Below are 26,616 nucleotides of genomic sequence, written 5' to 3' on the forward strand. Positions count from 1 at the left end.
GTTGTGTTTCTCATTCCCATGACATACGGGCCTTCCTGATGTGGGAGGTCTATCTTGGTCAATGATGGTTTATGAATGATGGTGTAAGAAGTTGCACTGTAATTATATCATGAGAGAATTATGTATGCAATTATGGACGCGGAGCCCTGCATTCTGCAGGAAGGCATCCCAAGCTACTGGTGTTTATTGGTTCCCTCTCTACAGGCAAGCTTGGGAAGCTGCTCTTCTTACCTTACCAAGTCCATGTTTCTGGAGCTGAAGGTCACAAATTCCAAAAGAACTTGATCACAACATGTTGCAAGCCTTTGTTAGTGTCTGCAGGTAGACTCAGGTACACCATACAGCAGCTGGGAGTCTAAATGGAAGACTGTGATCCTAGGCATTTCAATCACATTCTGAAGTATTTTTAATGTGTGATCCATCTATCCCAAGCAATTTCACTTCCCCATCTCTGGTGCTGTCTAGGCACTTTGACCAGGAAACAGCAATCACAGCATCTTTCTCATTTTGCTATTTTCCTTCAGATAAGCTTAGGAAATTGCAATTGTTAGAAACTGAGTTACAGCTTGTTTAGATCAAAAGACCAAACTTTGCACCATGATACAGTCTCTTATTTAAATTTACACTTTCTCTTCATGCAGCTTTGAGAAAAATGTCACGTGCTTTTCCCCCTTGGTTTAGTATAGTGCAAAATAACTTCAGTTCCTACTAGCTTCAACAGCTTGCAGGGCATCTCTTCTTATATGCAGAGATTCTGGCAGGGGTTGTGTGGAAACAGCAGTACAGACATATGGTAATGTAAGAGCAGATTCTTAGCTGTGCATGAACCTTTTAGTGGTTTAAGATTACAGTCCCCTTGCATTTGGGCTTTTCACAGTGTGTTAAGTAGAATAAATATGTATATTTGCAAGTGCATCTCCTCTGGTTGCTTATGCAAATGCAGAGCAGAAAGACATTCCCCACCTCAAAAAACTTATGACCTAAGACAAAAAATCCCATGGGTAATACAAGTACTGCTCTCCCCTTCAGCTTACAGCTCTATTTACTTTCTCCCATCATTACTTTTGATTCTTGCCTTGTCTTTCTCTTTGCTTGACTAATAACAGCGTCCACCAGCCCTAAAAAACCCCACTTGTTCCTTACTTGCTTGCAATATTGCTTTAGGAACACTGCATCTAGGTTGTTACAGAGTAAAGTTAAAACAAAATCACTGCCAACCATTAATATCAGTAGACTCTTAAATAATTTTCTTTCATGGTTTCATGCTCTGTTTTTATTAGATATTTAAGGCACTGTGTTCTTATTAAGATTACAGGATGTTGCAACTAATGAAAATAAGCCATTGGAACAGCTTTGACATTTCTAGTCAGGAACAATTCACATTTCATGAACCTCTTTTACGGGATCCTCTAATTACACATTCATAAGAAAATATGAACTATATACAGTTTGTATAATCTTCAATTTTCAGCCAGAAAATTTTAGCATAGAAGCTGTGTTGTAGTATGTTTACTCGGTTCTGTTAAAATTGTTATTATTTCGTCTGTTTGGTATGTTCCTGGTTCTCCCTCATTTACTGTGTTGGTTTAGCCCCAGTTGTCTGTTATGTAAACCCCTCCCAGTTTTCCTGAATGTTCCCCGTCAATCACCTTTACCCTGCCCCATCTCCGCATCCATCATTATAAACCCCACCTCTCCTTCCAGCTCCTTCCATGTATATCATCCTTTCCTTGACACGTTATTGGTTGTTATATTATGTTCCCACCTTCTTTGTATCCCCATTGGTCCCTGACATTGTAACCTCCTCCCCTTACCCCTCCCTCTGTGAGCTCCCATTGGACCCTGGACTGTGCCCACCCCTGAGATAAAACCCAATGCACAGAGGTGCTCTGGGCTCTCTTTGGTCCTGGTTTCTCGCAGCCGGGACCCTTGTGCTCATCCCCTCTCCCGAATAAACCTGTTCCTGGGAAGCATAGCCGAGTGAGTCTCCTCTTTCCTTTTGCCACCACCCACGACACCTGATTTGGCAGAGCCCAGCAGGATTCGGTGCTCTGAAGGTTCTGCAGTGGGATTGCCTTTCCCCTGCAGTTCCCCTTCTCCTGGTGACTGCCCATGCTGGAGTGGCACTGTAGAGCTAGCCCGGAGCTCCGGTGCAGCCAAGAGCAGCGTCAAAGCTGGATCATTTTTAAAGGGAACCATGTGCTATATTGGATCAGAATATAGAAGAGTTTAATTGTTTACCCAGAACAGAACATCTCCTTGCAAACAAAACCATTACTGTATAAAACGTGGTGGTGCAAATTTCAGTGTTTTGCAGTGAAGAGCCTGATTCCTCCGTGGAGATGGAGATGTGTAATCATGTGCAGACATAAAAGTAATCAAGGTCATAAAATGCAGGTGAGGCTATAATAACTTTCACCTTATCACATGAAGTGATTTCACGTTACTTTTAACCTTTGCTTACATTATAAATAGATCTTTATCAAAGCTGCACATGTGTGTAACTAACTAGACTTTAGCTTATTATCACTGTTACTCTGCCTTTGCTCAGTTAGGTATGTTGGGCACTTCTCAAATGGGATTAAGCAGCTCCTTTTTTACTGCTGTAAATACACCAAGAGCTGGGCCAGGAAGAGAGAAACAGTACCAGAAGTAAACAATATTTATATTTCTTATCAACTTGGATGACCTTGTGGACAAGGTGATGGCCTGATCAGCGAACTCAGATATTGTTAGTTTTCAGGAAGCACTAGTGGATGGAGGGATAGAAATGGGAGATAATTTTCAAGAAATTTAAGTTTTTGCTTTTAAAGACAAGTAGAACCTTCTACTTATTCACCTGTAATAGAAGCATTTCCTTCCATCTGTTATGTTAAAATTAAAATATTTGTTTGTGCCTGGAAAGAAGCAATGGGAGTGTGTGGCATTTCTGTTTCATGACTGAGGAGCTGCAGAAGGGACAAAGCCTCCTAACACTTCAGCTTCATTTAGAATTGTCAAAGAGTCATAATTTTGTGGCAAAAAGAAAAAAGAAAGAGTTATTACCATAGTGGCTTTTACTGAACTCCTTAGGGTTCATCTGAATTTTGCAGTGTTGGAAAGAACGAGTTCATACCTATCTTAAATTTTTCTTCCCATTATTCCTCAGATTCCTCTCATCCTGTATTACTGGCAACTCTGACTGTCACCCAGAACTACTGGAAATAGTGCAAGAGAAAATGAACCCCGTCCCTAAGTTTTGAACCTGACCACTGATGTTACTTGTCAAGTTACTTATGATTGTCCCTTCCTCCCCTCTTTTTTCTGGGCTTGGCCTGAGACATCCTGAGGAAGCAGCTGTGACTTCGCTGTCCTCCTGTCATCCCATTTCTCTTACTTGTATTTGTGTTGTCCCAGACACTGTGTAACTCCTGTGTGGCCAGGGGTTTTGTCTTCCCTGAGAGTGGCACCACAAAGAACCAGTCTGATTTTTCCTTTGTGCTTTGAAGAGTACAGAAATATTTGGAGGGTGTAATTGGAACTCAGGCAATACAAAATGTTCCACTCACTTAGCCGAGACCATCTGCTTTGCTCCACTATGGTTCATTCCCGATAAGGCAATAATTCTTGTCAGGAAAGCTCAGATTTAGCCTGAAGAGTTCAGATTACAAAAAGGATTTTTCTGATGGGACTAGAGTTCAGTGTGAGACCTCTTAAAATAAAAAAAAAAAAAAAAAATTAAAAAAAAACCTATCAAAATTTTGTAAAGAAAAAGAAACACTTGTTTTTCCCTATTCGGAAAGGCAGAAAAGAAGTACACCCTCCTGTTTTGTACTTTGGGAATTTAAAATGCTATAGTGATCTTAGGTATCAGAGACGATGAAATAATAATAATAATTGTAGAAACACATTTAAATCTCTTTAGCTCCAGGCTCTGGAAATCTAGCTAGCTAGATAAATCCATATCAGGAGTGAGAATATGGCTGCTTTTGTTTCTTGCACACTATGATTTTCATCTTCCGTATCTTTACTTGTCACAAACATGACTGCTTTCCTCTGTGCAAGGTGTCTAGACTGTTTTATAGACAATGGAGATAAACAAGAGCTTCAAGAACACAGTTCACCTAATCGGTTTAGCCATTTGCCTTTGGAAGAGATGTGATGTGTCCCAGCTGCCAGTATCTCCCACTGACTATAAAGGAGGTGTAGATGAGTGGTGCTTATGCAAACCCCCACGGTGTAGGTGATACAGGGTGAGGAATCCCAGTCTAGCTGACTGGCACTGCTAGTTGGAATACTGTGGTAGGAATCCCTGTGGGTGAGGCTGCTGGCAAGTGTCAGCACTACTCCTGAAACTACCCTCACTCCAGCAGGAAGTGTTACTACCTTGCATTTCATATTCTTCAATAAGATAAAATATAAGGAAATGTGTCTGTTTGAAAAGCAGCAGCACAGAATGAGGGTAAAGCATTTCTGATGGAGGCATCCTCTAATCTGCAGAGAAGGTAATTTGTAGTGGTGCTAATTTCTCTGCGAAGTACCAGATGACAAATCGTGAGTTTTGGCCCTAATGTGTCCCTCTGTAGCCTGAGAACAAGTCAGAAAGGCACCTCCTTGCCATTGTCTCTGTCTTATGATGGTAGGTCCTTTTTTGGAAATGTTCAGAGCCGTTCATGTGTTCATTAGGTGTGACTCCAGCCTAAGAAAAAACACCTTTTTTCTTTCTTTTTTTTTTTTTTTTTTTTGTTGTGACTAATTCCCTTGGTTTTGAATATATGTTCCCACTGGGTATCAAAGATTTCCAAGACATCTGACTCATTTTTGGTTTAAATTATTTTAATAATTGAAATTTGGGAACACTGTGCACTGTTCTTGGATTAATTTCTTAGGGGAAGAGAGGAGCTCTGATTAAACACCCCTTAACCCTCCCTGGCCTTCAGACAATTTTCCTTCTCCCTTCAGCTATTTCTAGGTAATCTTTTGGTTTCCCTACTTTACTTTCAAAATGCCAGTTGTAATGAAATGTTTAAGCATGGAGATTTAGACAAAGAAAGGTAAGAAAAAGCATAAAATCTAGTTGACATAACTTACTATTACACTTGTAAGCAGAACTATTGAAGTTGTTTGGCTAAAAAGGCTCTCTAACCAAAATATACTCTGATACCAGCCTCCTTTTTTAAGCAGTAACAGAAACCACCAACCTGCAGTGTTATCATATTCATTGTCTCTTAGACTGCTTGTTCTCCAGGATTTTACATGGCAATAAATTTTTGGGAGGTGTTCAAGTTCTACCTCGTGCTTTTCAAGGAAAAACCATGCTCAAGCAAGGAGCCTGGCTAATGCTTCCTTTGACTATGCACAGCTTTGGCTTATTGGTCGCTTATATGACCTTACTTTTTTTTCCCTGGAAACATGATCATCTCTACACTAATTTTTATTTCTGTTACAACACCAAGCCTAAGGTGGTTGAATTATTAAGTTTCCGTTGTGCTGAACTTGTAAAATGCTTCCTATGATAGAAAAAGTCCACACATCTTCAGTACATATGTGCAAAGATATTGTCCTTATGGAGGAAAAAGCTTCCAATTAATTTTTTTAATAGCACAGACCTGAGAAAGTTTCTGCATGGCTGACCAACCAGCCAGCCTGCTCCTTCTTCCTTCACTAGCCTAGGAAAAAAAGGGAAATTCCCTTGCATGAAGTAAGGTAATCAACTGATCCCCTGGAAAAAGAAAAACAGAGGACAAACATTCACCAGTGAATTTCCACTCCAGCACTGGGAATGAGAGTTTTCCACAAAATACACATAGGAAATCTCAATGTATTACATCTATGCAGAACTGAAAACTGTTCTTTTTTTTTTTGTGTGTGTGTGAGTTCTGCTGTATACTCTTGCCTTTATTTGCCCACATCAATATTAAAAATAATCACAGAAAATAGATGAGGCAGTTTGACAACCAGTAAACAACTTTAAAGTGTGTGGACATACAGTCACCTCTTTTAATTATGTCTGTTCTGTATTACTTTCCTCAATCTGTTTGCCAAATAATCTACGTAATCACAGTCTGAAAGAAACAGTAAATAATGTCATCCACAAACTGACCAAAATAACCACATAGATTAAATTTATTTGGGAATAATTTTTAAATCAAAGTGGAAGTATTTGAAATAAAAAGAAATCTATAAATGCTGATTTTTGCAAACTTAAAAGAATCTCTCTTTTTTTTCACTGATTCATTGTTACATAAACATCTAAAGATGTTTTGGGACATAGACTAACATGCAAAATTTTTGTTAAATTAATTAATTTTTTTAATTAGACTGTTTTGTTATTTTTTTGTCAAAGTACAAATTTTGTGTTCAAATGTAAGCAAGGGGCATAGAGGAGTTTAGGGATCACTATGAGGAGCCACAGCTGTCTGTGACTGCAAGGTGAAACCAGAGAGGAATGCATAGGTTTTCATACTAGAAGTATAACAGAAAGCTGGGAGCTGTACTGAGCGCCATCTTATTAGGCAAGTCCAGAATTCTTAAGCTATTTCCATGAGAAATTATCATAATTTATGTTTTTGAAAGTAAACCCATGTGTATTTAATCTCCTGTCAGCTCCTGTTTCCTTCATCAAGGTGACTTGGCAAGCAAACCAGAGACAAATGGATTACCACATGATCTACTTTATCTGGAAAGATATATAAATAGTCTACTCTGAAATTTTGGAGAACCTATTTAAACACTTTGGAATTCACTTGTGGAAGAACACAAGGTCAGTGGAGGAATCAAGGCATCTTGCACTTGCTTCCTGAGCTGGGAGGCAGCAGCAGCACTGTGACCACGTGTGTCTAGTCACCACACTCCATGTGACCATGGCATCACCTAGCTGGTCAAAGTGCACTTTATTGAGTATTGTGTGCCCTGCAGGTTGGTCACAATATCCAGTCACAGAAGAGGAACCGTTTCAGATGGCAATGGCTACGTGGGATCCAGAAATGACAATATTCCCAACAGTGCAGTAACAGGATTCGGCACTGTAGGCAGAGGGAATGGATTCCTTCTGAGCTCCCTTCTCAAACGGCCACATCCTCTTCCTCAAAACCAGCAGCTGTCATTGCAACATCCTTGTTAAAAACAAAATACCCTTTCCTCCAAGAAAAAAAATCCTCTTTCCTTCTGTCTTCTTCCTCAAAGACCTCTGCAGTGCAAATAATTGAGCTCAAAACACTTTTATCTTCCAGGCTTCCCAAGGAACAGCACAGAAATAACCTGAGGGAACAAAATGAGGGGAGAGGGTGGCCATATCCTGACATAGGATTACAGTGTTTGGTTCTTCCAAGCGCAAACCATATTGTAGGAGAATTTCAAAATGGGGCATACTTAATGTTGTTTAAACTTTCAGGACAGAACTGTAGCTGAAGTAGTTATTCTCAACAGAGGTCTTTGTGACTTTTATTCTTAAGTTCAGGAAATTATGCCCTAACATAAGTTAGCTGAGTGTAAAAATTTTTCTATAAGGAGGAACTTACTAATGTAATTATTCTACCACTCCCTTCATAGACAGTTTTACAGTTGTAAATATGCAGGTTTTAAGAGTCAGACCTAGATATTGTGCTCTTTATGCATTTCATTAGCCTTAATTGCTTCAGTTTACCCTAATACAGGGAGACTAATACAGGGTTTCTAAAATATGGACTGTGGAGCACTGCTAGATATGTACAGAAATCCACAGGATCAATAATCTTGGATTTTCTAGCTGTTCACTAACTTGGAAAGAAACGTACAGCTCTGTGCAGCCCTTTCCTGAGATGTTAAGTGAAGGCATCAGTGGGACTGTGGATGGGTAACTTGAATGGCTGAGAGCAGAAAAGGAAATCCACTGCCATGACTAGGTAAGAAGCAGTCCATGAGACAACATCTTAACATTTGGAAATTGTACTTTGCTGTATTAGGTTTTCTTTAATTTCACTATGCAATAAAAACATTTTATGTCCAGTCTTGGGGCTTGTGACTAAGCTCAGTATCTAAGTATGGTCTAAAAGGCAAGCTTTATTGTTTATTATTCATCACTATGACAGTAACTCTTTTTCCCTAGTGTATGTTTTATTGTTACATGACAGGGATGCAACCCCTCCACAAAACTGACAAACAAATACATGAAAACTTATGCTGGAGTCCAGGCTGACACTGGTTTCAGTGTGTTTTAGGACACAAATATAATGTTTTGAAATTTGACATCAGGGATAATCTTTTGTTTCTGGACCAGATAACTTGTTTGATTGGTGTCTCCATGGAGACTGCTTAAGGCAAAACAGGCTTTCTTTGATTGGCCCTCAAGGCACAGGTTAATTAATGGGATTCAAATGAACCATTGGATCACATCACAATGCCCTAATGCCAATGGCATTTTTAGTTAGTTCACATTGACTCTACATGTTCTAAATACTAAATAGTCTCCAGGGTTCTAAAGGAAACTGGGAAATTTTGTGGTCATATCTGGCACTTGGATAATCTCAAATGTTGAGATCCGTAAACAATGGAATTAGTGGTTTAAACAAAAGAGTTGCACTGAAACCCAGCTTGAAATCTACAATTTGAGTTCATATTTACCAACCAGATCAGTTTTTCACTCTTTCCACCAGCTCCACTGAGGAAGCTGAAATAATGGTGTGCAGAAATTTATGCAGAGATGGTTTGGATGCTCAGATTAGTGTGCTTTGAATATTGCTAAAGGCCGGCATTCACCTCTTTTCTTATTTCAAATACTTTTGTCAAAATATCTTCTTTGATGATCTTCCTTTTAGTGCTTAATAATGCTTCATAATATCATAACTATCATGAAAATATTTATGTTGAAATTGATGCACAGATTTTAAGACCTCTGTGCTTTCTCCTTTATTTTTTCCTGTTATTCTTCAGATAGCTCTATATGCTACGACCACTGCTTTGTAACTTTTTAATATACTTGTACCTAGAGGGATGGCAGCATCATCAGTCTCCCCTCAGCCAAGGCATACCAGGGGGACTATTTCTCTGCAGTAGAAGAGTGCTGGGGCTAAACAACACAGCAGTGATCCCATTCCAAAACCTCCAGTTTAGTAATCTGAAAATAATTTGTTTTAAATAAATATTATAATTATTTTTGTTAAAAGTGTAATGTTATTATTCTTTATTTAATAGTATATGATCATATTTATTTGTTATTATTACTTATTTAACTCTTTTTGACGGAGTGGAAGAGAGAGCATGCACAGCAGAGATGGTGAATGACTTGGATAATTTTAAAGTTTTTTTTTTACTTTTTTTTAAACATTTTTTGCTAAGGTAGTTTCAGACTTGCTAAGAGGAGTTTACTTTGGCCGCGCTATCTTTAATGTAGTTTTAACAGGGATCTATAGGTTGGATTTTGTTTGTTTGTTTGTTTGCTTGGGGTTTTGTTTATTTATTTCTTTTACCCGTAAGGACCAAGCCCGTCCCTCGTCCTCGTCCCCTCCGCTCCCGGGCGCGCCGCCGCAGTCCCCACCGGCCGCCGACTACAGCTCCCAGGATCCCTCTGCAAAGCGCCGGCCGTCCCTCCCTGCCTGCCTCCCTGCCTCCAAGCCCTTGTTGTTTGAAAAGGCTCCGGCGGAGTTTCGGGGGGAGCTGCGGCGCTCGAGGCGGCGCTGGGCGGAGGCAGGCGGGGTCTGTAGGGACGGCACCGCCGCTCGGCGCCGGGCTAAAAGGGGGCTCGGCGCCTTGAATTCCAGGGCAAAGCCCTCCTGCACCGGCCGGCAGGGAGCGGACCCAGCCCCCCGCCACGGCCCCAGCCGCGGGGCCAGACCCCCGCCCCGCCACTCCCCGCGGAGGGGAAGGCGAGGAAGGGAACGCGAGGAGTGCTGCCGATCCCCTCCTCCCGGCGCAGGGGGAGGAGGAAGAAGGGGAAAGAACGACCCTGGGAGCCGCGGCGGCCGGTGTTGAGCTCGGCGGGGCGGCTGGGAGGAAACGAAGCCCCCCGCGGCCCTGCCCGGCGGGAGGGTCCTGGCGCGCGGGGGCGGCGCCACCGGCGCGGGGCGGTGGCTGGATCCTGGATCCTGCCCCGGGACGCCGAAGTTGCGGCGGGGCGGCGGCCGCCTCAGTCGGTTTCTCCCGATGTCCGTGTGACTCGGCAGCGGCGAGGAGGAGGAGGACGAGGAGGAGGCAGGGGGGGCCCTCCCGCCTCAGCCCCGCTCGCCGCCTCGCTCCGGCGGGCTGTTGTGCGAGAGAGACAGACAGACTCACACACACACCCCGCGCCCCGTCCCGCCCCTCACCCCGCAGCCCCGGGAGGCCGGGCCGGGCGCGGTGCTGCCGCCGCCGCCGATCGCGGCTCCCTCGGCCGGGCCGGCCCGAGCACCGCTGCCGTGTCCGCTGCCTGAGGAAGAGAAGGAACAGGAGGCGGAGGGAGGCGCCCCGGTGGGCAGCGGCGCAGCCATGAGCGGCGGAGAGGTGGTCTGCTCGGGCTGGCTCCGAAAGTCCCCGCCGGAGAAGAAGTTGAAACGCTACGTGAGTGCCCTCTCCCACTCGCGGGCCGCGCTCCCCCTTACTCCCTCGCTTCCTCCGTGCCCCGCTTCTCTCCTGCCGGAGCTCTGCGCTCACCTCCTGCTCCCGCCGGCCCGGCCCGGCCCGGTCTCTCCGCGCAGTCCCTCCCGGCCGGGCCCGGACGAGCCGCCCTCCCGGCCGCCTCCCCGTTCCAGCCGGGACTTCTGCACGGCACGTCCCATGTCGCTTCCCAGCCCTTTTTTCCCCCCCTTTTCTTTTATTCCTACTTATTTTATTTTTTTCTTTTTCATTTTTTATTTACTTTTTTTTTTCTCCTTAAAAATGGGGCGCTGAGCGGTCCGATATTTCAGTACAGCTTTTATCGCCTTTCCGAGGGAGTCGGGAGACGGAGGGGGCGGAGTTTTCCCCTCGTCCCTCTGGGTCCCGGCTCTGTATATATATGTATTTTTAAAGGTAAACACTTGCCGTCTTGGGGCTGGTGCCCGATCCCAGGGAGGGCGAGGGGGTGCCCTGGTTCCGCGCCGCTCTCGGCAGGATCGGAACCGTGGCTGGTGACCCGGAGACGGCGGGAGCGGGGATATCCCGGGAGCGTTCCCGCTGGGGCGGGGGGAGACCTGGCCCTTGCTCTCCGCACCGGGAAAAAAGAGGAAAGAGTTGTGAGAGAAGCGCCTGTGTCTTTCCCAAAGTTGTTCCCGCTGTTGCTCGGCAGTGGCTGCGCTCGCAGGGGCTGCGGCAGAGCGGACACCGCGCTGCTGGCGAGAAAATGGAGCGCGTTTGCTGAGCGGGCAGATTCCGTGACAGGGCACAGCGGAGCTGCGGGGCCGCCGGGGAGGCTGTCAGGTCACGTAGGAGGGATGGGTGATGCCAGGAGTCATCGTTGCTGGCTGAGCCCTTTCCCATTGGCACCCGGCTTGTTTCGCGGCATCTGTGTAATTGGGACAAAATGTTGGGCCATTTTTTTATTTTTTTTTCATTCTCCTTTCTTTCTTCTTCTACTTTTTTTTTTTTTTTTAAATTTTAAATTTTTTCATTTTTTTAAAGCAGCTAAGCTTCAGATTTATTTGAGAATCTGAGTACAGATTTTAATGTGGCCGTGTTATTTTTGTCTGTTAGTGATTAGCAGCCTCTTCTTGAAGAAGTGTTCTGGGTGGATTTTTTAAATGCCAGGCAATTTGTGAAATGAGACTCTATTTAAATTAAAAAAATAATATTTGGGCTAGCCCCTTCTCTAGTTCCCAGTGTCAAAAATCCTGTTTTTGTGAAGGAAAGAGAACATCCTGACGGGTCATAGCAGGGCTCTGTTTCCTTGCTGAATTGGACATGGATGCTATTTTTGGCTGATACTCCATGTCTGTGTGTGTATTCACAGGGTGCCTCTTTATCCATGTGTAAGAATTTACTACCTGCCTGCTACTACCAGTGTAGGAATTAAGAGCAGTATTCCTATTTTAAAAACTTTTAATAAATTTTCCAATCAATCTCTAAATCCCATGAAGGTTGCTCTCTGCAAATGGACAGAGTTTGCCCTCCTAAATCGATCTCATAAATCAGTCTTTAAATACGCCAACTTTTTCCATGTAGCTGCCCCTTTAGTGTATTTATAGCTACACTTCCATACTGAAATTACACCAGAACCTTTGAGGGAAAAACCCTGACTACAACACTGGTCAAGTGGTTCCCTGTCCTAAAGAGGCAATTCCTTAGTTTTCACTTGAAAGGGGTACCTGCTTTTTGAGTAGGCAGAGTATCAGGGTGATAATACGGCAGTCTTATGTTAGCATGATTTGGTTTAACACTGCCATGCATTGTAGGCCACAAGGTCATGAGTTTATATCTTTCACATTATTTTTTACTCTTTTCTGCTTGTGTAAAAGAAAGGTACTGCTTGGAGAAGGACTTAAATTCCTCCTGTTTGTCTGTAGTGCCTGATCTGTTGCAGGCTGAAGGCTGACACTCCCTTCAAAGACCTAAAAGCGACCTTGACATTATGGTCGCTGCCTTCGAGCAAACAATAAGTTGACGTACTTAAGATGATGAACTTTAGCTGAATGCACTGGCTGGAGAGTTGGCTTGTACTCCCTGTAGTTCTACGCTTAAGTGAAGGCACAGCAGAGACCTGCCTTTTCCAAAGCTGTGTTTTATGGTGGTGGTATTTCAAGGGGCTGCACCAGAAGAAAAGATGGGAAAGTGATTATAGGAATCAGGATATATAGAATATATGAATCAGGATACAGGATTATATGAATAGGAAACTGCTTTTCTGCAATGCATACTTTTCACATGTATATGTGGACAATTGTAACTTTGTGCCCTATTAGGTTTTGCATGCAAGTGTTGGGGCAAACCCAGGTTACAATCTGGGAACAGAGATAAAAAAGTCTGAATTGCAGTCAAATATGGTTTAGTTCTTAGGAAGGGTGAAAAGGAGCACTTTGAAGCTAGTACACAGACATATGTTTCACAGGGACTTCAGGTTTTAGTTTGAAACTGTTGGACATGGTATTAAAGCTAGCTTATACTCACTTTGTGACTAAAAAAAGTAAAAACACTCCAACTAATGCTGTCCTGCAGGTGGAATAGTCAGATTTCCTTGAGTGTATGCCTTAATGCCATGAATGTCTGTTTCTTCTCTTAGAAGTTCTGTTCTCATGCCTCATTCATGTGTTTTTGGTATGGGATTAATGTTCTGACAGCCATTGGCACCTGCTGTCAGTTCCCTGGAGCTGGTGTTCAGAACAGTAAGTTTGAGGGAATAGACTGGTCATTTCCAGCAAAAGATCTCTGAGGAAAGTACAGATAACTTTTGGTGCTGGTTGGGGGTCCAAGATGTAGATTTAGCAGAGGAGAAGAAAAAGGGAGCTGGGGCTAAATCCTGGACAGCTCTCCACAGACTATGCATTGGTTTCACGAGTCCATGAAGGAGCTTGTTTGTGCAGAGAGATGGAGGACTGCTAAATTTCACAGCTTCTACTATCTTCTTGTATGCTTTTCTTTATTCTCTTGTTTTGTTGCCTTCAACTTTGCAAATGTTGATGTGCTCACTTTAACTTGGTGTGATTTTTGTGTCCCCTTATTTTTAAAAAATGTAATTGAAAGGTCCCTTTCTCCCTATCTGTCCTTTAAAATGTGACAGTAAATCTTGGCTTTGTGGTTTTCTGCTGTGTTGCAGTTCTGCTGTGCACATACCAGTTAAAATAGCTGATGCTTTGTGGTGGCAGCACAGAGGTTTTTTACAGCCATTATTCTAGGAAACCACTAGATATTTAAACATAGCTGCCCTTGGTTTAGCAAGGAAGAAAAGTTTGAGGGAATAAGTCTTAAATTCTCTCCTAGAGTGACTATACTTTTGTCTGGGGTAGGCTAGGGCTCAGTAGGACACCTGATGTGCTTTATTTAAATCAGAATCTTAGCATTCATGGTTGGTTTATGGAACCAGTTTGCAGAAAGCCTACTGATGTAGTATAATTCCCAGTATTCTGAGGGAATCTCATCAGTTCGTATAAATATCTCAAAGACTGGTGCCAAGAGGTTGATGCCAGACTCTTCAGTGGTGCTTGGTGACAGGATGAGGAGCAATGACCATAAACTAAAAACACAGGAAGTTTCACCTTAATGTGAGGAAGAACTTCTTTGCACTGAGGGTAGCAGAGCTCTGGAACAGGCTGCCCATGGAGGTTGTGGACTCTCCCTTTCTGGAGATGTTCCAAACCCACCTGAATGTATTCCTGTGTCACCTGCTTCAGGTGACCCTGCCTTGGCAGAGGTTTGTATTGGATGATCTCCAGAGGTCCCTTCCAACCCTAACTGTTCTGTGATTCTAATGTGTCCTACATAGAAATACAGGATAAAAGGTAAAACTCCATCAAAAATATTCTGTGTAGATTAAGCAGTTTTTGGGATAAATTGGTTCAGATTTTTCTGTATCTAATAGACATTTTTCTTACAGTTCATAAGATTATTTTTGAAAGTAGTTTAAGAAACCTTAATTTTGATGTAATTATGACTGAAAATCCTGGTTATTTGACTATTCCTACTGATAGTTCATTTAGTTACTTAAAAGCAAGGAGTTTAAAAATGAGAAATGGATTTGATTTCCCTAGGATGTAAGGGACACTGATACAATTCAGACAAACCTACAGATAGCATTCTCTTACTTTCTAATCTTTTCAGTTGTAGACAGTGACTAAAAAAATTCCAGATCATTAAAATAGTTATTGATGTTTAAACAAGAGGCTCAGACAGCCTCTCAGGTACAGAAGTGGAATATTTTGCTGTGGTTTTGTTTGTCAGTTGCTCTTTGGCACTAATCACATAGGTGCATCTTCTGTCTTGAGTAATACTTAAATGTGCTAAGATATGTAATGGTGTTAAGAAATGTTATATTCAGCAGAACAGTTGTGATTTGGTAAAAGCTGCACTGCGAGACCAAGGCCCTTTTCCTGGAAGACACCTGTTTGTGTTAAGCTTTCCTATGTGACCTTTCATCAGCATAGTGAACAAATTTAAGAAGCTGGTTGGTTTACAGGAAAAAAAAGCCAAACCAAGATGAGCCTATCTGACATCATTCAGAGTTGTCCCTGTGGAACTGGGTCAAGTCACGTTAACTCAAGACATATGAGTATAATCAAGTAATATGTGACACCTTTTATATTCTGAACTTGATTGTGCTTGTGCTACTCAAGAAGTTGCTGAGGACCTCACAGGGATTGGTGCTCAGGCAGGAAGCCTTCCTTCTGGAAGGAAGTCTGACCTTCCCCTTCTGCTGTGCACTCGTCAGAAAACAGCAGTTTGACTTTTGATCTTTTCAAACATGGGTTAGTAAAGCCTAAACCATGAAGTTGAAAGCATGACTAAACACAGTGTTTTTGTTGATTATAGGAGGAAGTTGCGTTGTTTTGTGTGCCAGCCGAAAATGCTGGATATGACTTTAGGGCAATAGCTACATCCTGAGCTTGCTGTTGGGGTGTAAGGCTCATTTGAGGAGCATGGAACTCATCATACAAGTATTTGTCATCTTTGACAGGACATCAGCAGCTGGTGTTGACTTTGCTGCCAAAGCTGGAGCACTCAGTGCCTGACCTGTGGTGCATGCTCTGAATTAACTCCCAGAGGATGGTTGCAGAGGGTAAGAGCAGGCACCAGCATATAAAACAGATTAAGAAGTCTAATGTGTGCATAGTAAGATTATCTTCCGGTAGTTATTTTAATTTTTAGGTAATTTATCATACTATTAATTTAAGCATTTCTGAGTTTGAGGGATCAGATGGTATCTGATCCACTTGAATGTTTTTTTCCTTAGTGTAGATAGGAAAATTGGAGACCTAATAAGCAGAAATTGTCCTGTTCCTCTTGAAGAGCAGGTGAACTACTGCTATATGAAATAATCCAGATACTCTAAATATGTTAAATGGTGTGAAAAATTTTTCCTAGCAGCTATAAATAATAACTCTTAATCTGAGAACACAGTAGCTGAGAAATGAAGGAACAATCAAATTCTGACTTTTGTTGAAGATGGTTCTCAATTGAATGTATAGCAATTTATGGATACCTTTTCACTATAGCTTCTGTGTTTTGATAAATCTGTTAATGAGATTTGCTGCAGCTAATCACGGGGGATTACAGTTCAATGAGAAACTAACAGGGAGCAGGGAGAGGAAGTGGGAAAACAAATCAGTGTCTGCCACTGTCTTGATGCTACATAGTGGCTGCTTCTCCATGTACGCACAGAGTCTTGCAGCATTGAAATTAAGTATAAGTAACATGTACTAAGCAGAGGAAATAATGAAACACCGTGATTTAAATTTCCAGTTATACACAGATGAGCTTGTTTTGCATGCCTTTTAGTCAGTCATCAGCCCAGAGCAACTGTGTGAAATGTCAGTTGGATAAATTGAGAAAACAATGTTTTATTGGACAGTTTAGCTTAAAAAAGTATAGACCTTGACTGTCAAAATGAGCATCAGTTCTGGAAAACATTGGTAGAGGAGGTAGCTCTTTCACCTGAGAGGTAATTCTTGGTATTCAACAGTCCCTAATTTAGAGAGAGAAGAAAGTGACAAACTGAACTGTTTCTAGTATCCTTTTCTCTCCCTCTTTAAGTTTTAAACATCTTGTAATGATGGTTTTGCCACTTCTGAGGCATGTTTTATTTTTGTTTTTTTTGACATAACTTTTGGGTCACATTATTAGAATCAAATGCACTCTTCTACAGACATTTAGAAAACATTTATGCCCCATTAAATTTTACTGATGGCTTTGATAGAAATGTTAGCAAAAAAGTGAAAGGGACATCAGTGTTTCAAAACGTAGTATATTTGAGGAAGAGGATAGATTTGCGGATTTTAGATGACTCTGGCTTGGGTATCTTACACTTCTTTAGTTCTTCTCACATTTTTCTCATCTAAAAGTAGATGCCACTGAACTATTTGGGTGAAGTATTTTCCTAAATCAAAAAGGGGAGTACAACTGATGAGGTGCAAGTTTTGTTTTGGCATAAAGCTAAGATTCGCCTCCTTATTTTTTTACATTCTCACTTTTGTAGTGTTGCAGTGACAGACTTCTTGAGACCTTTTCAAAATTACTTTAATGTTTTCTGTGCTGGAGTGAGTAATCATTTTATTGCCAATAGAAGCAAGTTCAACTGTTGTAATTTCATTGCAGTATTTCATTAGGAGGGACAAATCTTATGTCTTGCAAATTACTTGAGTAAGGCAGGCAGAAAGATCACATAGAAAGGGATAATCTTGTCAAGGCAGTTAAGTATTGTGTACAGGTGAATACTGTAGTTATGGCTGTAGTACAGTGTAGTTTGATGCTGTTTTAAGGACTCCAGTGTGAATTCTGCTCCTTGTATGTACAAACAATTAGCTCTAAAGGAAATACTATGTATTTCTTTCTTGTTTGTTTTTTTTTTTTTTTGGAAGGATGGAGGAAGGATTCTGCCATCTCCCAACTGCAATAAAATACTGTTTATTTTCAATTCCCCTTTTATCAGTTCTTGATTAAGCTTTTACATTAGTTCTTTCATGAATTCTCTGGCTTGTTTGTTTTAAGAAAAGTGTTCATAGTTGCACAAATAATGTTAGTTTTGTAAGTATTGTTCAGTGCAATATACCAGTTGTATTTGTGAATTTATTTTTTTTTTTTTTTTTTAGAAAAGCACTCCTGGCTTCCAGTAAAAAGTTATGTAGTATGTTTTTTGTACTTGTGTTTGCTTCCAGCTGTTGACAAAGGTTTTTGCTTCTCATGATGAATTTTTGAAGCTCTTTGAAACATGCCATAGTGGTTTTAATTGTAAAAAGTACTCTTATATTACATAGTATCTGTCTCCTTAGCAGTATCCAGAGGGGAAATGTTTAGAAGGTAACTAACTCCGTGAGAAGAAAGAGACTGAATTAGCTGTTGAACTCTCTAACCATCTTTTTTTGCGTGTGTGTTTTTGGTTTTTAACTGAGAAGGAATCTATCTAATTGCTTTTTATGCCCCAAAATCATGACTTTTTGATTAAACTCCCTGAGGTTATGGTGACACATTTTTCTTCTTTTTTTTTCTTGGTAAATATCAGTTATTTGGGGTAAATGGCAAATGGGGTATTTGGAGTTGTCTCTCTTGGACTGGTGGCACAGCAACATGTAATTAAAAAGGTCAGGCAGCTATGTCCATATGGCTTGTATATTATTATATATAATATCTGTGCCTAACACAAATAATTGTTTAAAAACATACCTGGAGAAGGATGTGATACTTCAACTAGGAAGCTGTGCCAAGATCCAGCCTCTCTCTTCAGACAGCTGAGTTTAGGCCCCATGTCAAAAAGTGAATGAAAAGTCTTTGCTCCTTTTTATTTTGTACAGCAGTTTGTTGGCAGACTGATTTAAGAACAACTACACTTTTTCAGGAGCTGTACTTGTTCTTTTGTCTGAGAATTTCTAGGAAGGCAGAAGAAAGCTTTTCCCTCTCTATGTGTTTTACAAGGAGGTAAATTTTGCCTTCTGCCACAGGCTGGCTAGCTCGGATGAGAAACCTTGATGGAGGGTTGCTGTGTAGGCCCGTGGCTGTACCTGATGGCTAGGGATGGCGTCCAGGCATTGGGATAACCTCACCTAGCAGGAGAAAAGCAATCTCATCCCTTTGCCAGTTCCCCACACGAATTTTCCAACCAGCTCGCTGGTGACATGTGGTTTGTTCTGCTGCTTTATAAGTGAAAACAATGCCAGATAAACCCTTCGTGGCAGTGGAGATAGTGGCTGTCACAAAGTAAAACTGCTTCCCCACCCACTTCCCAGCACAGCCAGCCTTGGGGCAGGGTGATGGCAGATGTGCTCTCTCCTTCCTCCCTGGTAAGACTGTCTCCACCCCGGTAGGAATGCGATGGGTTTCAGTGGAGCAGGCCAGCAGGCTTCTCTCTCTGGGGTACAGCCACCAGCAGGCTCTTCAGTATTTCTGCCTCGAAGGAAAAGGGGGAAAAAGAAAAACAGCGCAAAATTAGGCTTTGGCTTATTTTTCTATGTTGTCTGGGGTTTGGGATTTAAAAGCGAAATAAACCCTCTGTAGGTGTTTATTGCTGTCACTAGGAGTTCACTGGATTAGATTTGGGGTATGGAATAATACAGGAAACTCTTCAAACACACTACCCCTGCCTTCAAATAGATGTTTGATGCAATCAACACATAGGAATTACAGTACTTTTGGGTGGGTTATTAAAAGGGTAAATACACAAATGGTATCGAATGAAAAATGGATTTTGAGTTTCAAAATGGAATGATACCCATTTCTAAAAAAAAGAAAAAAAAAAGTTCTGAAAATTATGTGTCAGTTTGTCATTTTCCCTTTGTATGAAAAATAACTGCACTGAGTCACGTAATGTGTTAGACAAATGTTCTCATTCACACTTCATGCATGTTTGTGTTTCCATGATTCTTAAGTAGGATCAGATGTAGTTGGGGAGCTGCACCTGGTTTTGGGATGGTGCAGGGAGAATTGCTGCTTTATAAGGGATGCTTTTTGAAACCAGTTGTAAGTCCATATTTAACAAACAGTTATGATTTTTAAAAATGCATACACACATATCTATGATCCTTAAAAGTAGAGTAAAATACTGACAGCAAGTGTATCCCTTTGTAGCAAACACTGAAAAGTAAGGAATTTATTAGGAAACAGATGTTTGGGATAATTTATTTGATGCTTTTTAATGGTTATAAGGATTGGTTTGTGTTTGTTTCATCAATAAACAACCAAGAAAGAGGATGTCAGAATAATGTATGAACTTGAGGTGAATTGACAATTTTGTTTAATTTAAAAACATTGTTTAATTAAAAAAAAAAAAAAAAAGATGGGGTAGGGAAGAGAGAGCAGAGTGTTAGGAGTGTAGTTTGAAACACAAGCGGCTGGTGTTTTCCAGGACAAATGAGGCAGTGGAATGCTCTGCCATGTGGTATCCATACAGGAGATTCCGGGGCGGCTTGTGAGAGAATCCTCCCATCTGTAAACATGAACACTTGGAGGTCTGGGCTGTGATAAGAAGAAACTTATAAAATGTCATGTTGTAACTGGTTCCTTTGGTTCACTTGTGCAATCCAGTCTTTTCCTAGTTCTGCTGATGTGCAGGAAGTGTCAGAGGTAGTCTGTGAGTGTGATGCCATCTGGAAGTTCTGCTTTCCTAGAAAGTAGTGATCTATATGAACTTAATTTGAAATTTAAGCCACAAACTGACAAAAACTTATCATTTTTGAATCTATTACTTGTTACATAATTCTGTGATTTCTTTTGGTGCTCTTCATTAAAAAATGTGTTTTTTCTCAATTACATGTTACACTGGGTGATGTTCTTATGGTGGTGTTAGATAAACTTGTTGTTTACAAAATCCTTCCCTGTTGCTAAGGGAGGTAACTTCAATAAGTGCAAGAGTAGGGATGTCAATAAGTGTATTTTCCTGAATCTTACATGTCCTGGTGCATTTCCACTCCCTGTTTGTATGCAGTTATTGCTGAAATTATTTGCATTATGCTGTGTGAATAAGTTTTGTAGTCTAATGGCTTGTTACTCAGTGTGAAATAATGCCCTCAAAGCTGAGGTTATGTCACCCTCTTAGTTATGACCTATCTAATGCAGTTGTCTGTGTGCACAAATGAAGTTAAATTGCACAAGCTTCTCAGCACTATGAGAAATAACTAAAATGACTTTTCAGTACCAAAGGTCTGTCAGCAGAGAGGACATACTTGTATTCACTCAGGAGTCAGTCATTACTAAAATAAAACCTGTTTGTTCTTTTCTGGGGTTTTGGAGTGGGGAAGGGAGAAATGGGACAGGGGGAAGATCTAAACTGAAGAGTAGCATACAAGTGACTCATTAGTGTAAACTGGGAAACTTAACCCTGGTTTCATCCCAGGGTAATTTTGTCCTAGGACAAGTAACTACAGAGTGTTCTGCTGTGGTGCATACTTCAGTGCTAAGTATTCACAGTCCTTTGAATTTTTCCTTGATCTGATGGTTCTGTCAGTCAGCTCCAGGAAATAAAAAAAAGAGCAGGAATTTATTGTCTCATTTATAAAGAGAATGACAGGAAGATCTTTACTGATAGTATAATGGAGGCACCACTGTCATTACATAAATTTGAGAGTGTTCTTTGCTGGGATTTTCTTACAGTACAGATATAACTCACTGTGATACAAATCTGCTTGTTTGCTGTTTTAGCCTTGAAATGGTCATGTTAAAAATGCAGATTATTACCACAGTTTAAGGAACTTTAAACTTCTACTGGAATCCAACAAACTGTGGATGGAAGGCGGAAAGTTGTAAGCAGAACTGCTGAGATTGCTTCCAACAACTGCTGTGAAGGCAGTGCTATTCCCATTGGGGTGCTTCTCCTGCCTTCTGCTTACAGGAAGAGGTTTTCCTATCAGTCTCTGCAGCCAGCATCAGACAGAGCTGGAGAAGGTTCCCACCTCCCTTTGCTGAATGGAGAATGAGCTCTTAGATCCTTTGCTTCAGGTAGTTGTTTAAAGGTAGAGCAAATGGAATGCTACTCTGAAATCTCAGTCTGCTTAAATAAGATAAGGAATAGGGAAGACTGTGATCTGTCCTTTCCAACTGGTAGACTGAGCTGGACAGATGTTTCTTACTCAGTGCTGAGGAGGATAGTCCCTGGCTAGGGGCTCTAGAATGATGGTTAAAAGGTGAAGTAATCCTATGGGGTCCTCCTGCTGCAATGATGGCTTCAGCCCTGCACAAGTGGGAACTAAGATACAAAACTTGTCACTCTTCATCCTTTCCTCCTCCTCCTCCTCCTCCTTCTTCTTCTTATTGCAACTACTTTATATAGTTTTAAAATACTTTAAAATTGCATAATTTAGTCTTTCCTGTCACTTCCTAATATCTGAATCATAGGTAGCTCTTCCTGCCTGCAGTAAACAAACATTTTACTTTTGGCACCTTTCCAAACATTGGATTGTGTTTATGAAGGTGGAGGGGGTCCCTCTGGCAGTGTGCTTGGGAAGCTAATTCACTAGTATACAGGTTGGGTAAGCTGCTTACTGCATGCTTCTGTGGCCAGCTGGTTTCCTTGTCTTTCCAATCTTTCAAAGTGGTGGAGCTGCTGGGCTGATCAGGCCAAGCAGGTAAATTGTAGCGGATAATAAAAACAGAGCATAAGCAGTGGGCAACACTTCTGCAGTTGCTAACAGCAGCAAGTAGATTGCCTCAAGTCTTGCTGCTGTTGGTGGTGCCCCTTGGCTCTCTCACACCTTGCATGTGGGTTCAGTGCTGAGGTACATGGTGTGGGTCATCTAGTCAGTCACTTGGGAGTCACTTGGTCTAAGTCTCAGGCTTTGCTTGTTTTTTGGATTCTTTCACTGCAAGGCAAGAAGATAACACAGGATATTTTGAAGCATGTGTCTGCCTCCATCAACCTGCTGCTTATCTTGGACCACATTTGTAAAAGCTGCAAAATAGGAGTGTGTCATCTCACTTTTCATGTTATTATTTCTCTTTCTTAGCTTGGAAAATCCTTTATTTTATTTTTTGAACTGACTGTGACTCCAGAATGATGCAAAGAATACACAGCTAACACACATGGAGGCTCCTCACATCTCCTGTTGCATTTGCACTCTCTTTATTGGTTACTGCCCTTTACAAAGAAAAATCTTGAATTATCTTGAATTAATCTTGAATCATCATAGACCAGCCTCACACTGTGTTGAACACTACAGCTTCTGCACTCCATGTGGAACTGTTAAATGGACTTCACTTGGTAAATGAAAACAGCAAAGGAAAGATCCAGTCTTTGTTTTGGCAGCTTTGCACTTGTACCTTCCTATCCGTCTGTGCCTCCTCACTTCCCTCTCTGGTTCTTACTAGTAAGTTGCAAGAAGGTGAGAGTAAGTTAAATATGTTTAGGATAGATTAGATGAGGTAAGAACACCCTGATATTATGCTGACTTCATTGTGCTTTCTTGTAAAAGATAAAGAGATCACCTTTTTCTCAAGTTACAATTTACCCTGACTTTTCTGACATAGCATGAGAAGCATATTCTCTATGCAGATGATGTAAAAAACCTACCAAAACCAAACCTAGTTTAGAACCAGTTTCAGTAAAGACAATTGAAGCTAAAGAACCCTGCTATTACATGCAATAGGAATGCCTCATGTTCCAGTTTGTTCTGGCTGAGGCTGCATATGCACAGGGACATGTAGCTTTCCCTTGTGTCATTTTTTCTCATCCAATCAGTAAATGAATGGATGAAGTTCCTCAGAAAGGTAAGTTTGAGAGACTTTGGACCTGAGAGCTTGTTTTAGTTGTGGCTGGGTTGGATACCCTTTTTGCCATAATTGCTTACTTGAACTACTTGCCTATGTGTAATGAAAGAATTTACATTTTATTTCACAACAGTGGGAGTAGTTCCTTTTTCCTATGGCTGGGGTTGAAATGAGTTTTCTGTATGTGGAGTATGAATGTCATTTTCTTGGTGGTGCAATTTGGGTAATGTACCACTGTACATACTAGGGAATTGGAAAGAAAGTATTGTTATAGAGGACAGCATCCTCTTAATAATATATTCCTTAATATAATAATATTAGAATATATAGAATAGTATATTCCATGGCAACCTCTTTCATAATAATACTGTACCATATGGAAACATTTACATGAAAATATTTTTATCTGCTTGCTACATGCGTTTTGGAATTCTTGAAACTTAATAGTACATATTAGAATAAATGCCATGTTAAATAATGTAGAAAATACTTATGTGTCCTTTCTATGCCATTTGGTGAAAGTTTTGCTGAATCAGAACAAAAATATAAGGGCTGGGTCCAGTAATTATAATATTATAGGGCCTGACTACTAGTGTCTTTTAAGCTTGTAATATAAAGCATTTTGGTTGGAATGAAGATAACACTGACCAAAGTACAAAGAAACCAAATTTTGCAGTCACTTGCAAAAGTGACTTTGTCTTGTAATGTTCCACAGTACTATTTTATCAGTTCTAGTCAATAAAAATCACAGTGGTGTGCAAATCTTTCCAGTGGAATTTGAGGTTATTAGATTATACTCTTGCATTGAATTTCAGTGATTGCATTATTGTCATTCATTGGAGGCAATGACAGTCTTGCTTTCTCAAAGGATGTTGGGCTTTTTATTTCTTTAAGAAGACATAAGTAGTATTAAAGTAAAATCTTATGGAGTGTTGTATGATTTTTAGCAACTTGTTAAGCAGCAGTTGCTTGTGAAATTTCAGTAAGTCTCATTGTAAAGTGCAAATATTTCTCTAGGCAATTGAACTATGCAGCCTTAAGTTGCTGTTAAACACCTCTATAGTATTTTGAAAAAATTCACACTAAGCTTTATACCAAAACTTGTGACTGTAAACAGGTGTAAGCCAAGAAAATGGTTGAGATTATAGCAGAAACATGCTTTCCCACAAAATAAAATCCAGGGACGTAGCCACTGTAATTGTGCAATAAATTATCATAAATGTGATGTCATAGTCTCTGCAAATTTCTGAAGGAGTAGTCTGATTTTGAAATCAACCAAATAGTGAATAACAAGCCTCCGAATTGGCAAAGACAACAGCAGACAAGTCTACATCATTTGGGGAAAGCAGTCATCTCCTTAGTGAATTAAACTATTTCAAAATAGAACTTGTTGACTCAATGTGTTAATCTTGGCTTTTCATGAAGAAGTACAGCATCCAAAACTGAATTTTTTTTTTTTATAACAGATCCCTAAACTGGAGGCTACACAGCTAAAAAGAGACTGATTCGAAGAGAGTTCACTGAGGCTATTAAATGTAACTTTTCTGAACTGCAGTTTTTCTCTGGTATCATTGAAACATTCTTATTCACCTTTAGAAAAAGGTCCCTGGATGCAGATGGGATTGCTTTTGATTTATGAGTACAATTTCACAAGGGTAAAATTACCCAAGGGTGTATTGTGAAGATTAGACAGAGCCCAGCAAATCTTTAAGATTTCAGTGGCGTAATTCAGAAGGTTTGCTTGGGATAATTATTGTATGTGATAACAAGGATATATTATTTGAACTGTAGCTCTGTTAGTCATGTGTTATTGTAACTTAAAAAAAAATAAAAATGGGAGGGTCCTCTAACTTGGTCTTGGTTAAAAATTAAGTATTGTTAATGAAATTATTTGAAAGAACAGGTTTAAAACTTACCTCAATGTCAAAAAAAAAAATATAAATATATATATAGTAATTAAAGCAGTTCAAACAGCTTAGAAATTAGTGATGTGCCAACAAAATATGTCTCTGTGCCTTCCTAAGTAAGAAATAGGAAAATCTTCACAAAATATCCATTCCTGTGTCCTTAAGGTGAAAACATGGGTAAATAAATCTGTCTTGCAGTGTGCCCAGAAGGTTATCTGTGAGGGGGATTGGCTGGAGCAAAATTTGGAGCCAAGAGCCTTCCCAGAAGATGAAGCCTTGGGTCTAACCTGGCTCAGTCTTTCCCCATGACTTCTGCAGATGCTTGCAGAAGCCTACAGGTGACCTTTTACAAGTTGATAGTAATTTATTGTATTTTCCCCCCCTTTTCACCTTTATTCAGTTTAGAAGTAATTAAAAACTACTTGCTTGAGCTCTTGTATTTAGCCTTGTGACATAATACACTGCTATTCTTGTAACTTAATTAATGTATTTCCCAAAAGGTAGTAGATTTTATTTTCCTTTTTTTTCATTTTGCCTTGAAGATCTGCAGCTTCTCTGTCAGCTTGTATCTGTTCATCTTTGGTCTGCCTTGCCATTGATCTGTCTGTGGATGGCTTCTCATGCTCATTTTATGTGAACTTATCATCAATGGCCACGCTCAATCTCTCTGCTCCTAAATGCGGCCTTTTCTCAGATTTGTCTTCTGTATACTACTACCTCTAATGTTTTGCTACCAAATTAAGTGTATTTTCTGTTTTCTTGGAAGTTGTCTTTGCAGTTGACATTTCTGTCCCTTTAACATATGCCCAACATTTTCCTGACGTTTAAGTCTCTCCACCACTAGAGCTGCCCGTTCCTATATATATACATATATACATATGTTTGTTTGGTTTTTGTTAGGTTTTTGGTTTTTTTTTTCAGGCTTGCTAATCATATTCTTAGAATCATGAAGGTTGAGAAAAACGTCTTAGATCATTGAGTTCAACCATTAAACCAAGTACTACTCTGTCCACCACTAAACCGTGTCCCTAAGGATCACATCTATATGGGTTTTGAACTGTTCCAGAAATGCGGACTCTGTCACTTCCCTAGGCAGCCCTTTCCAGTGCTTGACCACACTTTCAAGTATATAATCTAAACCACTCCTGGCACTCCTTGAGACCATTTCCTCTCTGCTATTTCTTGTTAATTTGTAGCAGAGACCAACCTCGCAGTACTACAACCTCAGTTCAGAGAGTTGTAGAGAGCAATAAAGTCCTCCCTGGGCCTCCTTTTCTCCAGGCTGCAGAGCTCTAGCTCTTTCAGCTGCTCTTCACAGGACTTATGCTCCAGACCCTTCCCCAGCTCCATTGCCCTTCTCTGGACACACTCCAGAATCTCAATGCCTTTCTTTTATTGGGGGACCCAAACCACAGGATTTGAGGCGTGGTCTTATCAGTGTAAGTGAATACAGTGAATATAGAGGGAC

The 26,616-nt window shown here is 40.8% G+C and overlaps 1 protein-coding gene across 7 annotated transcripts in view; it reads left to right on the forward strand.

The window, feature by feature from the left end:
• The first annotated feature begins 10,122 nt into the window (after positions 1-10,122).
• Positions 10,123-26,616, forward strand: part of GAB1 (GRB2 associated binding protein 1) — a 111,381-nt gene continuing 94,887 nt past the window's right edge. For 5 of the 7 annotated variants that reach the window (XM_015624476.3, XM_015624478.3, XM_015624479.3 and 2 more), the window contains exon 1: positions 10,297-10,491. In XM_015624476.3, coding sequence (XP_015479962.1) covers positions 10,420-10,491 — 72 coding nt within the window. In that variant the 5' untranslated portion in view covers positions 10,297-10,419. Of the gene's footprint in view, positions 10,492-26,616 lie in introns of all 7 variants that reach the window. The other 2 variants (XM_015624480.2, XM_015624484.3) reach the window with 2 other exon arrangements.

This window comes from Parus major, chromosome 4 (genome assembly GCF_001522545.3).
Source record: "Parus major isolate Abel chromosome 4, Parus_major1.1, whole genome shotgun sequence".
NCBI classification, from domain to species: Eukaryota; Metazoa; Chordata; class Aves; order Passeriformes; family Paridae; genus Parus; species Parus major.